This window comes from Schistocerca cancellata, chromosome 4 (genome assembly GCF_023864275.1).
Source record: "Schistocerca cancellata isolate TAMUIC-IGC-003103 chromosome 4, iqSchCanc2.1, whole genome shotgun sequence".
Classification (NCBI taxonomy): Eukaryota; Metazoa; Arthropoda; class Insecta; order Orthoptera; family Acrididae; genus Schistocerca; species Schistocerca cancellata.
The window spans coordinates 623108364-623124816 of NC_064629.1; the positions used below are offsets into that span (position 1 = coordinate 623108364).

At 44.2% G+C, this 16453-nt stretch overlaps 1 protein-coding gene across 2 annotated transcripts in view; it reads right to left on the reverse strand.

The window, feature by feature from the left end:
* Window positions 1-16453, reverse strand: part of LOC126183507 (protein Wnt-16-like) — an 836736-nt gene that overhangs the window by 414908 nt on the left and 405375 nt on the right. For both annotated transcript variants that reach the window (XM_049925556.1, XM_049925555.1), the window contains exon 2: window positions 2530-2819. In XM_049925556.1, the coding sequence (XP_049781513.1) occupies window positions 2530-2819 (290 nt within the window). The remainder of the gene's footprint in view (window positions 1-2529; window positions 2820-16453) is intronic.

Sequence of the window (16453 nt, forward strand, 5' to 3'; positions counted from 1 at the left end):
TATTATACAACACCTTACTTCACAGCACTACAGCACACTACACTACACTACTGTACTTGGTATCAGAACCAAGTTGGGTCTCTCCTTTGTCTGGATGGTTAGCTCCTGGCACACTGAGGTACAACTCAGGATCAACAAGGGCTGCGCTGCTATGCTATCCAAGGTGTAGAGATTGGGGAATGGCTGTCAGGGTCTCGGGAACTCCTTTCTGATCCTCCCCGAGGCTCATCTCCTCACTTCTTCCAGAAGGTTTTTTAGGTGGATGTTGTGCCCTGGCGCGTCTCGTTATCATGCTGTATGGCCTCCTCTTGGTTCTCTCAACCATGTAGGTTTGCAGTTCATAAGTTGATATTTTAGCTGTCAATGAATTCAGTTATGCCACGGTTCCTCATTCCTTATTATGATATTGACCGTTGTAGTACCAGAGGCGTTCATGTCTTGGGCTGTAACATTTTTTCAAACGGCACATTCCCAGACGATGTGATCCGCGGTGTCGATTGTTCTACATTCATAACTGCCTGTGGTGCATATTCAGTAAGTAGCTGGGATATGGACCATGTCCCTACAGGTAGCGTATAGCTCACTTCGTCGAAAGCAAGTATGTCATTCTTGTTCTTTGTTGTATGTTAGGAAGGAACTGGTAGGTTCTCCTCCCTGTTTCTGCCCTGTCCCAGATATCTTGCCATCCCCTATCAACGCATGTCCTAATTTCCTGGCTCTTGTGCACAGCGTCTCCGTTACCTTGTCATATTCGCCCTTTCTGAGCTGTTAATGTTTTCTTCTCTTTCTTACGGTTAGGCCTAGAGCTAGTAAGCCTAATATTACCAACAGCACCTCAGTCTATGTTGTTCTGTGCTAGTAGAACACCTCTCTTAGTAAATGATTCCTGATATTTTATAACAGTTTATTTTCATAGCTGCTGGGACACAGTTGATGTCGTGCGAAAGTCACGCAAACCTTGAAGGTCACAACCGCAATCAAATTACTAGGATTATGGAGAGACTGACCCATCATCTTGAGGCTGGATAAAACTACAGTCCACCGATGATGAGAAAAATGGTACACTGCCTGATAAAAAGTATGTGGATTCCCGTATGTGACTCGGAATGAAGCAGTAAATGTCACGAGAGCCGGACCCACCAGTATAAAAGGAGGCATGGAGTACTGTGGGATCAGTGAAGGAGTAACAGGAAAACGTGTCGGTCAGGAGAGCTCAATGTTTTTGAAATTGGACAAGTCATTGGATGGTAGCTGAGGAAAAAATCCATCAGAGACGTTTCAACACTTCTAAAGGTACACAGATCGACTGTTTTCTGTAGTTATTGTGAAGTGGAGACGCGAAGGGACAACCACAGATAAAAACGACAATTCATACCTCATCTACTGACGGACAGGGTTCGTCGAGAGTTGCGGAGTGTGGTTGTAAAAAATCGCCTGAAATCAAGGGAAGGTGTTACTCGTGTTTTCCAGAGTGCTAACAGCTAGTACAACGAAGGTGCGTAGGAGTCAAAAAGGCCGGGTAACAATGGTCGAACAGCTCGCCATATGCGAAGCGATGCTTGAGTTGGTGTAGACAGAGCGTCACCACTAGACAGTGGACGGCTGGGAACAACTGATTTGGAGGGATGAATCACTGTACACCCTATGGCAGTCTGACGGATGGGTCTGGATTTGACGAAGGCTTAGAGAACGTTGTCTGCTATGCTAAACTGTCGTCTCTGCAAATGAGAGCGTATGTAGACAGTGAACCATGGCTAGTAAAGTCGGCTGTACAACAGGCGCGAGTGCTAGGGAGTCTCTCTAGACTAGACCTGCCGTGTGGCGGCGGTCTGCAATCACTGATAGTGGCGACACGCGGTTCCGACGTATACTAACGGACCGCGGCCGATTTAAAGGCTACCACCTAGCAAGTGTGGTGTCTGGCGGTGACCACATTGTCCACTTATTGTTCTTAAGAAAACACTAAATGCGGAGAAATTGAACACATTTTACAGCATTGTGTGCTGTGTACAGTAGCGTTGCAGTTCGGAGACGATGATTGTGTCAGCATGACAATACACCCTATCATAAAGTACATTCCTTAAATGGACTGGCTTGCACAGAGTTCCGACCTGAGCCCAATGGGATGAGTCAGAAAGTCGACTTCCCTGCAGACACCAGCGTCCAGTATCTCTACCTCCTGTAGTCATGGTTCTTGAGGAAGAATGGACTGCTATTCCTCCACAGACATTCGGACACCTCACTGAAAGCGTCACCTTGCAGAGTTCACGTCGTCATACACGTCAAGTGTGAACACGCCCCACATTAGTGTCTACTGATAGGTACCCAGATACTTTTGATCTGAGAATGTACACTGAGCATCATCCATCTAACACGTATCATTGGCACTATTCAGTTTTAATAACAAAGGCTAATTATTTGAATGCACAACAAAATCTTTGGACATCACTCTGAAAATCATTAATGTGACGTCAGAGAAAGCATACAAAAGTGCAGGAGATACTTGTGCAGTAAGAAAGAGAGTCGTACCTCTCTTGAGGATGTTGCCGAAGACGCTCTGCTCGTCGTTCTTGGTGGTGCAGTTCCAGCGCTCGTTGCGGAACTGGTACTGGCACTCCTGGATACCGCGGCGCGCGCCGTCGGACACGGAGTGTATGGCGCCCGGCTTGTCCACGCACTCGGCCACCTGCTGCTGCACCAGCCCGGGCAGCGACGAGCAGAGCGCGCGCGCCTCCGTCAGCGGGCTGTCCGCCTGCACCTCCCCCGCAGACGGCTGCGCCGGGCCCGGCGTCGGCGTCACGCCCACCACGCCGAGGTACCTGCGCAACACCCGCTAGACTCGTCTCGTTTCCAGAAAGAATTTTCAAGCTTTTCTCTAACATACTGACATAATTTGTTTCCCGCCTTTGGCCGAGCTCATATGACATCAGCAAAAAGGATGGCTAACACAAATTCGACCATTATAAAAGCATACCTCCACGGACTGCATAATACGTGCCAACTCCTGTCACCCAACGTCACAAAAACATATTTTCGCCCCATCTTAATAGACTGCCAAATCTACCACTAGAATCACCCAAAATTCAAAAAGAGATGTACACACTCCACACATTCAGCATAAAAACAATTTGGCCCTAATATCGCCACTAAATTATACCGAATGTCAACAGAGTGCATAGCGAAATACTACCAATCAAAGAAACAACATCTAGAAAAAAACAAAATACATTCCAAGTACTTATGAGTCCAGTCTTGGACAAAATTATCGCATTATTCGGACCACTAACAACCTAGAACTGCGATTATGATCAGGTAACACTAAACGAGTGATCTATGCTAGCCCTGATTTATACCGAAACACATGCAACAGCTGTAATTATTTCTACATAGGCCGGACAGGAAGAAACTTTCTGTCAAGGTTTAAAGAACACATTAGAAGTAGCGATAACCACCAAATAAATTTTTCTCCTCTTAAAATACCGTTCAACACACTGTATATAGTATTGAAAACGCATTGCAGGTACTTCAAACAAATCCGAAAGTTCCTATCATGAACATTCTCGAGGAACTTGCAATTCTTATACATGTAAGAAACCAACCACAAGACAAACATAACTTAGCATAGTTTAAAAAATGTTTTGAAATATTCGAAAAAGAAACCGGATAAATTCAAAGCGTAGAGCACGGCCAAAGATGACGCACACCAAAATAAAACCTTAACATCGTTGCTCATATACGTAGTCTGGAAACATATGTCAGAGCGTCATTCCAGTACGTACGAGAATGTCTTAATTTACGAAAAATGATCGAAATTAGAAGTTAACAAAAGCATACACGCCGAATGAGAAACATCTGTCCAATAAACACCTAAAAATTACTAGCACCTACGATTGTTGTAAACATACAGTCCTCATACTTTGTAAACATATGACAACGTAGCTGCTAAAGTGCCAAGTTATTGTCATTACAAATTTATTACTACCTTAATTCAGCACATATAGATCCACAGTCAAAATACAATTGCCAACTATGTTAAATGTATGTCAGTCCATCTACACAATATACACTGACAAAGCAAAACATTATGACCACTGCCCAGCACGACTCTGGATGCCACATTGTGGGCTCGTGACGCGTAACAAAAGTATATATCCGGAGCAGACACGGACGAGGGGACGAGGGTTAACACTGGCGAAGATATGGGCTTCGAATGGGTAAATCCATTGAGATAAGCGACTTTGAAAAAAAGGGCAGATTATTATTACGCAGAACCTGTGAACGAGTATCTTGAAAATAGCGAAGCTGGTCAAATGTCCACCTGCTACCAGTGTGAGCTTCTACGGAAAGAGGTAGAAGAACAGGGAAACTACCACCAGGCGCTACATGGTTGGACGTCCCCGACTATTCACAGACTGGGATTCGGAGGCTTGTCTGCTCTGTAAAGTAGGATGGATGGTGATCTGTGGCATCTCTGTCGGAAGAGCGCAATTCTGGTGCAGACACAAGTGTTTCGGAGCACACTGTTCATCGTACTTTGTTGAACATAGAGCTCCTCAGTAAACCACCCCTGCGTGTTCACGTGTTGATCCAACGACATCGACAATTACGATACAGTGGGCACGGGATCATCGGGGTTTGACTGTCGATTAATGAAAACGTGTCGTCTCTTCGGGTGAATCACATTTTTGCTACACTAGATCGATGGTCGTCTCAACAAACGCCATCATCGAGGTGAACTGCTGCTCGAAATGTGCAGCGCGCAACGAACGAAGGCGTGGGAACAGTTTTATGCTATGGAAGACATTCTCCTGCGCTTGCATGGGACCTGTGGTAGTAATAGATGACATGCCGACAGATGCGAACCATCTGCATTCCTTCATGCTTGATATCTTCCCCGACGGCGATGTCATGTTGAAGCTGTCTGTGTCTTGGAGCCACAACCGTGGTATAGTGGTTTGAGGATCGTTATAGTGAACTCACGTTGATATCTCGGCGACCAAGTTCGCCTGAAGTAAATCCTATGGAACCCAATCTAGGTCGATATTGGGAGCCATCACCGGCACGCAAATCGGGGGTCGTTATTTACGCGAATTGCGTGAACTGTGCGTAGTTATTTAATGTCACATACCTCCACAAACCTACAAACAAACTGTAGCATTCCAGATATGCGGAATCAGTGATGTATTTCATTCCAAAGAGAGAAAGAAAGCTATTAAACTGGTAGTCATAATGTTTTGCTACATCAGTGTATGTGTAAGTAGAAACCCATGTTTTTCTATAACATAAAAATATATAATGAAAATAAGGTCATCCAAATTGTACCGCAGGTCCCTCTATAATGGCAGATCTGTAGTAGAAGTGGAAAATATATCACTCAGCACTCCTTACAAATGGATTAATCCTTTCACTACCAATTTCTTTCGATGTGAAAGACATTAACGTACGTTTACTTTAATTAATACCACTTTCAAAATTTAAAAAAATGAATATATTTGGGCCGTTTTGTTTTCCATTGCGGGTAGGGGTTGGACGTAATGACATGTTCATAAGAACCTCCAATGTTTCGGACGACGACTGTGAAAAATATAAAAGACATTCAGAAAACAGACATACATGAGTGAATAGAGCATCTCTCCAAGTTTTTACTTCATATTATAGGTGCTCAATATGAGAATGTTTGAAGCGGCAAACGCCAAACGTGCGTGCAGTTTATTGACACGTAATTCTCGGGAAGGCGCCACAGCAGCCCGCTTAGCAACTCTGTTCATTGGGCTGACTATCTGCAGGCGCAACCAAATCCGATGCGACAATATGGTGGGGAGAGGAGCAGAGGGTTACCAGCGAAACTTGAAGATACACAAACTACAGGTGCAAGTCGTAATTATAAGAATTCTGCTAAACATAATCAGGTTTTGGTTTACCAGTTCGACTCTGATACATAGTAATAACATGCAGCAAATCCCCACTGGTTCACTGTAGTACTGAAAGTGTTAAGGTAGTCTGATAAATGCAATGTTTCCTGACCTCTGAAAATTATGTGAGTCAGTACCACACCAATTCTTAATAAAGAAAGACGACTATACAGTACATGGGGTATCAAATAATTTGAGACTGAATCGAGGATTTCTCTGAACAGAAGATGCGTAGTCATCGACAGACGAAGAAGTAACATCTGGTGTGTCCCAGGGAAGTGTGTTGGTTGCCTTTCTGATCACGTAGTGCATTAATGACCGAACAGACAATATTAATACTGAGCCGGCCGCGGTGGTCTAGCGGTTCTGGCGCTGCAGTCCGGAACCGCGGGACTGCTACGGTCGCAGGTTCGAATCCTGCCTCGGGCATGGGTGTGTGTGATGTCCTTAGGTTAGTTAGGTTTAAGTAGTTCTAAGTTCTAGGGGACTTATGACCTAAGCTGTTGAGTCCCATAGTGCTCAGAGCCATTTGAACCATTTTTTATTAATACTGACCTAAAACCTTTGCAAGTGGTGCAGTTACCTATAATGAATTCTCTCTAATAAGAACTGCGCAAATATACAGTCAGATCTTGATATATTTTCCAAGTATTTCAAAGATTGGCGCCCACCTTTTTAAATGTTGACAAATGCAAAATTTTGCAATTCACAAACCGTAAAAATGTAGTATTTCGTGTCTTCAATATCACTGAGTCACAACTGGAATCGGTCAAGCTGTACAAATTCCCTTGTTTAACACCCCCCTTAGTAGGGATGTAAATTGGAATGGTCGTACAGGCTCAGTAGTAGGTAAAGCAGGTGACTGTCCTCGGTTTATTGGTAGAACAGTGGGGAATATTCTTAGTCTACAAGGAGAAACGAATACACTTAGAACACACTTGTGCGATCCATCTGAGAATATTTCTAAAGTTTTTCAAAATCGTAACAAATAGCACCAACAGAGACAAGAGCATTTAAAAAGGAGTGGAGCACTAATAATCACACGTTTTTTTGCCCCCTGAGGGAGCTTCACCGAGATGCTCAAAAAGCTGATCTGGGAGGCGGTTGAAGATCCCGCGAAAGTTCACTTACAAAGTTTGAAGTGTCAGACTTAAGAGATAATCTAGGAGACAACTGCAACTCCCTACGAACTGCTCCCTTGGGGATCATGAAGATAACATTAGACTATTTATGGAGCACACAGCAGCATTTAAGCAGTCAATCTTCCCAGGCTCTATACGCAAATGGAACAGGGAAAAAGCTTACTACATGGGAATTACTCTCTGCCACGTGCTTCACAGAGGTTTCTAGAGTATAGATGTAGATGTAGAAGCACTTTAAAACCTCGGGTAGCTGATACAAAACCCTCTCAGTATTTTAATGGAGTCAGTTCGCAGGGTGTTATCGACGTATAGTGAAACATACTATCTCTTCCTCTCGTTGACGAAGTGGAGACTAGAGTTAGAGAAGCATTTGTTGCCTTAACGAGTCACAAAAAACCTTCATTTGTACCTCTATCTGCAATTGTTCTGAGCTGCTAGTATGCCTATAAATACGATGGGTATTTGTTGGTCAACTGACATACGGAACACTACAGACTCCTAAGGAACGCAAATTGTCGGTGCTGGAATTCATCATGACAGTCGGATATGCGTCCATCATTGCCGTATTTATTGCTATGGCAGCACACAGAATTAGTGAGGAAACGTCACCTGATACGTACAACACGGAAAAAGTAACAGGAATTACTTAATGTGGATTATTCCGTGTCGTTGATAGAGAAGGGTGAATGTATCAATTTGACGTAAGGGACCCTGGTGCGGAAACGAGCGGTTCGAAAGCTATAAGTGAAAATTGTTCTGATACTTCTGACAGTGGAATGCACCGGTACTGTTTTTGCAAAGAGTTTAGAGCAGGCAGCTTTCAGAGGTGATAGTATGGACCAAACCAAGGGAAAAACGTCTAGTGAATGAGAGCTTTAAAGTGCTACATTTACAGATATTTCATTCAAGACACTCCTATTGACCAACTTATTGTGTAATGGTGTGCAAAACCTAAGGATGAAAGTAATTTTCCTGTGCTGTATCACTGCCAATTAACATACCCAACATGAAACTTGATCCATGCATAAAAATAACAGTTACAGTATAGTAAGAATGTAAGTGAAAGAGATGCGCAGTGAAACAAACAGAAATGACACTATTATTCAAAGACCGTAATTAGAATGTCACCGCAATTCGTGATGATCCCATGGACAATGAGAAAACGGAACATGGCTCTTAATATGGTATATGATCACCGCTGAGGGCAATGCGGGCTCTGCATAGTGGTTCCATGGCGGTCGCTAAGGTTGATAAGGAGTCATTGTGGTAAGGCGTTCCATTCCTCTGCGGTCGCGCATTGTCAGGGAAGTCAGGACGAATGCACTCCTCAAAAGACGAACATGGGGAAGGAGCACAGTGTCAAAGTACGGTGGCCAATAGAGTGTACCGCGTTCAAAATTTTGGAGGTCAGTAAGCCCATGCAGTATTTTTCCTCCCCAAAACACGTCAAATGGACGACCAAAGCGATCAAGTTCGAAAACGTTTCTCGGTATATTACGTGTTCACACCTCTCGCTATAAAAGGATACGTCCACAATCACTGTTCAGACTGAATCTGCTCTCTTCGAAAAAAATGACGCACCCCACTCCTCCTTCGTCCAGTACCCATGCTCTTGGCATCATCAAAAATGGTGCCGCCGATGTGTGGGTGTCAACAGAACACGATGTACTGGTCGTCTAGCACAGTGACCACACAAATACAGTCGCCTTGACAATGAGGACCGTGATATTACGTGTCTTGCAATGCTGTTAAATGAAGTTGCAATTGCACCCATTGTTTGACGTGGGTCCTTTCCTGCCTCTAGCATAATGTAGCGGCCATCTGCTGCTGTAGCTACAGCAGAGCCAGTTGTCCAGAACGCTCCCAGTCAACTCACGTGAAATAATGCTGTGAGCTGCACTCAATGCACGTCGTCCTTCTCCCAGTTTCCCGATGATTCTTTTCCTTATCACGTCATTTAAATGTTGGCTCTGGGCCATGTTATAATGAAGAACACCATCACAGTGCACCATAACCTCTCGCCGATTGACACACACTGTCCTTTCCCGTTCCTTCAACTGCCTCGTTTTGCGTGGCCAGCCGCATTTACAGACACGCTAATCTCACACCGTGTGACGTCGAATTTTCTGTGTACAGCTGGGTTACTTCTGGCAACATGGTCCCTTACTTTCATTCTTTTCCAATAAGTTGTTAGTATGTTGGTTTAGCTGTATCATCCGTAAATTTGCACAGTAGTGTGAATAATTGTTTTCAGCCATCTGCAGATGTACGAAAAATTAGAGGTATTCACAACGAGCCAAATTATCCCACTAAATTATTAAATTAATACTATTTTTTGAAATAAAATACATGTACTGCTTAGTTACACTCTAACCACTTACATTACTCGCCGTGAATGGTTGCCTCATCATTAAAATACTGAGTGAGAACTAGAAAAGTGCATTTACAGCAGTCACATTAAGCCATACATAAAAATAAGTCGTAAGGGGAGCCGAGAGGTAGGAGCTGATGGGCAGATGAATATACACTCCTGGAAATTGAAATAAGAACACCGTGAATTCATTGTCCCAGGAAGGGGAAACTTTATTGACACATTCCTGGGGTCAGATACATCACATGATCACACTGACAGAACCACAGGCACATAGACACAGGCAACAGAGCATGCACAATGTCGGCACTAGTACAGTGTATATCCACCTTTCGCAGCAATGCAGGCTGCTATTCTCCCATGGAGACGATCGTAGAGATGCTGGATGTAGTCCTGTGGAACGGCTTGCCATGCCATTTCCACCTGGCGCCTCAGTTGGACCAGCGTTCGTGCTGGACGTGCAGACCGCGTGAGACGACGCTTCATCCCAGTCCCAAACATGCTCAATGGGGGACAGATCCGGAGATCTTGCTGGCCAGGGTAGTTGACTTACACCTTCTAGAGCACGTTGGGTGGCACGGGATACATGCGGACGTGCATTGTCCTGTTGGAACAGCAAGTTCCCTTGCCGGTCTAGGAATGGTAGAACGATGGGTTCGATGACGGTTTGGATGTACCGTGCACTATTCAGTGTCCCCTCGACGATCACCAGTGGTGTACGGCCAGTGTAGGAGATCGCTCCTCACACCATGATGCCGGGTGTTGGCCCTGTGTGCCTCGGTCGTATGCAGTCCTGATTGTGGCGCTCACCTGCACGGCGCCAAACACGCATACGACCATCATTGGCACCAAGGCAGAAGCGACTCTCGTCGCTGAAGACGACACGTCTCCATTCGTCCCTCCATTCACGCCTGTCGCGACACCACTGGAGGCGGGCTGCACGATGTTGGGGCGTGAGCGGAAGACGGCCTAACGGTGTGCGGGACCGTAGCCCAGCTTCATGGAGACGGTTGCGAATGGTCCTCGCCGATACCCCAGGAGCAACAGTGTCCCTAATTTGCTGGGAAGTGGCGGTGCGGTCCCCTACGGCACTGCGTAGGATCCTACGGTCTTGGCGTGCATCCGTGCGTCGCTGCGGTCCGGTCCCAGGTCGACGGGCACGTGCACCTTCCGCTGACCACTGGCGACAACATCGATGTACTGTGGAGACCTCACGCCCCACGTGTTGAGCAATTCGGCGGTACGTCCACCCGGCCTCCCGCATGCCCACTATACGCCCTCGCTCAAAGTCCGTCAACTGCACATACGGTTCACGTCCACGCTGTCGCGGCATGCAACCAGTGTTAAAGACTGCGATGGAGCTCCGTATGCCACGGCAAACTGGCTGACACTGACGGCGGCGGTGCACAAATGCTGCGCAGCTAGCGCCATTCGACGGCCAACACCGCGGTTCCTGGTGTGTCCGCTGTGCCGTGCGTGTGATCATTGCTTGTACAGCCCTCTCGCAGTGTCCGGAGCAAGTATGGTGGGTCTGACACACCGGTGTCAATGTGTTCTTTTTTCCATTTCCAGGAGTGTATAACTGGTCTTTAATGGCGAAGACTGGTGGTAATTAAGTGAATCAGTTTGCTTAGAGTAATTCGATAGCCGTTCACACACAACAGCAAGGAATATGTGTCCATGTGTAGTCACGCCTCTGCCCTCAAATTTTCGATGCTAAATTCCCAATGCATTCACTGCGTGTGTTGATATTCTGCGCGGTTTCGTCTCTAAGTTTATTGGTAACGTTGTGATATTGAGTAGCATGGTATCCCATAATATCTCTACAGAATCCAAATATTCATAGGGTAAAACTCTTATACGCTAAAACTTTTGAATGTTTTGCGTCATCGAAATTAGCATTACGCGTTTCATGCGTAACCTTCTGGCGCAATGCCACTGAAGAATTTGAATTAATACCTGTAAGCAGCTAAATGTATACAGGAACTGAAGCGTAATATTTTTGCGGGTGTTATGAGTACTTCGTAACGAGATGTTTTGCCCTGTGCTTATGAACAACACGCTGTTGAGTGTCATGAATCCATGTGTCATTTCTTCATTAATGAAATGAATTGTAATTGCACCCTGTTGCAGAATGGCTCCGTAAATTATGGTCACACTTGCATCATTAACTTCCTCTGCACGTTGTTTAAGCACAAATAGCAGCTATTTCGCAGAATTCCTTCCGCCATAAAATATGAATAATTACGATTTGAATCGTGTTAGCGTGATACTTAATACTCAATGGCGAAAAACTACAAGTAGAGGGATTAACTTCGCAACCTGACAGTAGAAAGTTGAGACCCTCTAATGCTTTACAGACAGCGACTGGCACCCACTCTATGTGTAAGGAATTCGTGTATTTTAATGATTTGTCTGCATCATAAGGTCTATCGAAGTGTACTGCATCTCTAATCACTCGCTCTATCTGATTCCTGGCCGAAACATCTTCATGAGTGAAATGATTAGATATCACACATAAATATCTGAATTTTTAGCATTTGCAGCAGTTAGGGGGATAGAGTCGAGCCATGTTCTTGGCTCAGAAGCAAGTTTGTCTACTGAATTTGGTTTTATACAGACCGTACACCTTTATCGAAAGGTTCTTAGATCTAAGGTTGTTACTGAATGCACGAATTCTTTCTCGGTGTTATCTAGCGCTTGCTCAGGTCTCAGAATCCTTCTTGTATCGTAAAACAGCTCGTAGCCGTTGCGTGTAATCTGGTGCCACTTATCTCCGTCTCCGGCCACGGACGAGTACTAAGTACTTCGAATATCTATCCACGACGAGATGCAGCAGTAATGAGTATCACCAATATGCTCTTAGGTGGGTGGTCATAAAAGTCAGACCGATCAGTCCTCACACACCAACAGAATATTATTGCCATCTGCAAGATCCTTCTTCACGTTCACAGAAATGGCGGTTACAGTAAGTTCCTGGATTTTATCAAGGATGGCTAAGAGGTTAGGTAATGTTTACGACAAAAACAGGCTCTGAGGAAGTGGATATGCTTGTGGAGAGTGACGAGCCTCTTGCTTAAATGGCGCCGCCGACATAATGCGTAGGAGCTGCCGACGAGCGATTAAGCAAGAGTACAGTTTTTATGAAACTTTGTGATCAGAAGATTCATATTAGATGCAAAAATGTTAAAACATGCAAAGCAACTGCAGGTTATTAGTGATTATGTGTGCAGCAATTCTCGGATTTCGTAGCATTTGCCAATTGCTTATATTAACAAAGGAAAGAAGAAAAGAAGATTGGGTTTAACGTCCCGTCGACATCGAGGTGATTAGAGTAGAGACGGAGCATAAGCACGGAATATATTAAGGATGGGATAGGAAACCGGCCGTTCCCTTTCAGAGGAACCATCCCCTATTTTGCCTCGAGCGATTTAGGAAAATCACGGAAAACTTAAATCCGGGTGGCCGGACGCGGGTTTGAATCGTCGCCCTCACAAATGCGAGTCAAGTGTCCTATTTACTAACAAAGAAGTAGCCAAAATTTGATGATAAATGTGTGTCGTAAAAAGAGAAGTCTATAGGGACTGAAATGACGTATGGGTTTCAGTGAAGAGAGTCACCATGCTGCCATCGTAATACAGCTTTTCTTTGATTTCTGTAGTGCAGTGCGATCTCTGATGGTTATTTCAACAACATCTACCATAACTATCTCACGTAGTTACTGTTTACCGTTTGAGAAACCTGAAGTTGATGAGATTTATGTATGATCGACTGTTTGGATGGGAAAAATTAATCGGGTAGGGTAACAATTGTAAATATTCGAGTTAATTAACTTGTATTCTGCTTCCCAGTCAGGGACAGCATTTTCATGAGACTCTAAAACTTAGTTTCTGTCGACCAATATAGCCTTCGTAACTCCTAATTGTTTCAGTACTTTAGCCCTAAAGGTATAAAAATTGCAGTTTACGCTTTCTTTGTTTCATCTGGGCTATAGATCAGATACACATGTTCTGAAACATTACGCCTGTTTCCTTATTGTTATTTACCAATACATGTGTTTAAGCTTGAAAATGAAAACATGTAAAAACTGGCATGTTCTCATGAAGACGACTTTGTGACATTCTATATGTCTTAGGCATACCGTTCCATAGATCTGTAATTGCAGTCACAATATTGTCGCACTATTGAACTCGATTTCAGTAACCGTTTTCGTCTTAGCAGATTTAGCGTTTGTGTACTATGCATAAATACACAAACTCCGCTTATTAGTGTCTCAGAAATAACCCCTCTCACTCCTAAGTTAGATCGTTAACGACGCGTGGTTTCGATTCTGGTGTGGCTGACTTCCTTATGTCGTGAAGAAGCACTACGCAGGAAGTTCAAAATAGGATCCCGGTAGAGGGATATATGGAAAATATCGTTGCATGAAAAAAGTAAAAGTACAGAAGCCACAGCATCATCCTTTACTGTAACTGCGAAAATTATAAAAGTTCACAAAACCTAAGGTCCTATTCTACATCTACATCTACATCTACATCTACATCTACATTTATACTCCGCAAGCCACCCAACGGTGTGTGGCGGAAGGCACTTTACGTGCCACTGTCATTACCTCCCTTTTCTGTTACAGTCGCGTATGGTTCGCGGGAAGAACGACTCTCTGAAAGCCTCTGTGCGCGCTCGAATCTCTCTAATTTTACATTCGTGATCTCCTCGGGAGGTATAAGTACGGGGAAGCAATATATTCGATACCTCATCCAGATACACACCCTCTCGAAATCTGGCGAGCAAGCTACACCGCGATGCAGAGCGCCTCTCTTGCAGAGTCTGCCACTTGAGTTTGCTAAACATCTCCGTAACGCTATCACGCTTTGGATCTTCTCTATCTCCTCCGTCAACCCGATCTGGTACGGATCCCACACTGATGAGCAATACTCAAGTATAGACGGAACGAGTGTTTTGTAAGCCACCTCCTTTGTTGGACTACATTTTCTAAGGACTCTCCCAATGAATCTCAACCTGGTACCCGCCTTACCAACACTTAATTTTATATGATCTTTCCACTTCAAATAGTTCCGCACGCATACTCCCAGATATTTTACAGAAGTAACTGCTACCAGTGTTTGTTCCGCTATCATATAATCATACAATAAAGGATCCTTCTTTCTATGTATTCGCAATACATTACATTTGTGTATGTTAAGGGTCAGTTGCCACTCCCTGCACCAAGTGCCTATCCGCTGCAGATCTTCCTGCATTTCGCTACAATTTTCTAATGCTGCAACTTCACTGTATACTACAGCATTTCTGCTATTCCACCTTTGGCCCTCACTTGAATACTAGTGTTGGTAAATTTATGCTTTGTGGCAAGACAGAAAAAAGTCTAGTTTTGACTTCCACTTCACTGACAAGAGATGGTGTTTCCTTTGAAAAACGATCTTTTTTTTTTTAGTTTTAGTGTTCTCAATGTTCGTCGCAAACCTTTCCTGTTTTTCATTACAGTTCCCACTCCAAGAGCTTTATTTTCCCACAACATGTCAGAAAGAGATGGACTGGTATAGTACCTACCCATATAAGTGCAATGTCCTTTGCCAAAGTACTGTGAACACAACCTTTTTACAAGGTCCTGGATACCACTGTCAACACTGCCTGCAGAACCTGTATGTACATCACAGTTAAGCATATAACCAGTTGATGAATCGCAGAGAGCATACAATTTAATTCCATATTTATTGGGTTTGTTTTTCATGTATACTCTGAAGCTTGTTCTACCACGAAAGGGACACATTGCCTCATTTATTGTCAGATTCGTGCCTGGACGAAAGCTAATTTTGCTTTTATTCACAAAGAAATCAAACAAAGGCCTCACTTTGTGAAGTGGATCGTGCTTTTCTTCGCCTCTGCTAATTAACGTAGCATTGTCATTCAAGTGTAGCATCGACAATGTAGCGCAAAATCGATCGTGACTCAACAATTTACTCGCAAATACTTTCTGCGGAAACGGGTCTGTTGCCCAATAATCAATGATTTTCGGCAATTTGATGACGCACATACGCAAAATAATACTGAGAGACCAGTAAATCTCTTGCAATTTTACTGCAGAGCACTTATGCCAAACAGAGTTTATTTTCAACTACCTTTGCGTTTCATTGTCGTAATAGCGTACAGATTGGTTTCACTTTTGATTAGCCGAATAAGGTTGTCATCAAAGAAATAACTAAAATATTGAAGCTCCTCAGTGGCATCTGAAAAATATGATGCTACGCCGACTACGTTCCGGAAATCCGGCAGTGCTGGCTGATCGTTCAGTTCCGACCAATCTTGCTCTTTGTGCTCAGTGAGGCACACACGACCAGGTACCACAGACGGTGACTGATGGTCTGTACCATTGTCTAACATTGCTACTAAAGGGTACTAAATGCAAATGAAGTAATGAACATTACTCACAATACAAAATGCGGTAATGAACTCTTCACTTTATGAACAATTGAGACATATACATACCTGAATCATCACTTGTACTTTCGTCTGGAGAGTACGATTCCTCTTTGTAAGAATCGTCAATTTCAGATCCTGCATCTCCATAAATAATATCTAAGATCTCTGCCTCCGTCAACTCGCTGCACGATATTTTCACGATCGTAAACACCTGTGAATGAACTGCAGGTAACTTCGTCATTACAGTGCTCACAGCCGCTCCCATGATGAGATAGCCGATAAGTGCTTGCCTCTTGCGGAAGAAGAATGAAATACCTCCACATTAGTTGACAAAACTGCTTCGGAGACGCGCTAGACGCGGTTACGGAGCGAAATAAAGGCTCGCCCGTATGGTATACGGGCGCCGTCGATTACGCCAGAGCGGCCGCGCCCGTGATTCCAGTTGCTTTTCTATTCCTTGGACACTTATTTCGATGTCAGCCATTTTTTCGTTTGTGCGAGGATTTAGAGAAGGAACTGCAGTGCGGTCTTCCTCTGTGAAACAGCTTTGGAAAAAGGTGTTTAGTATTTTAGCTTTACGCGTGTCATCC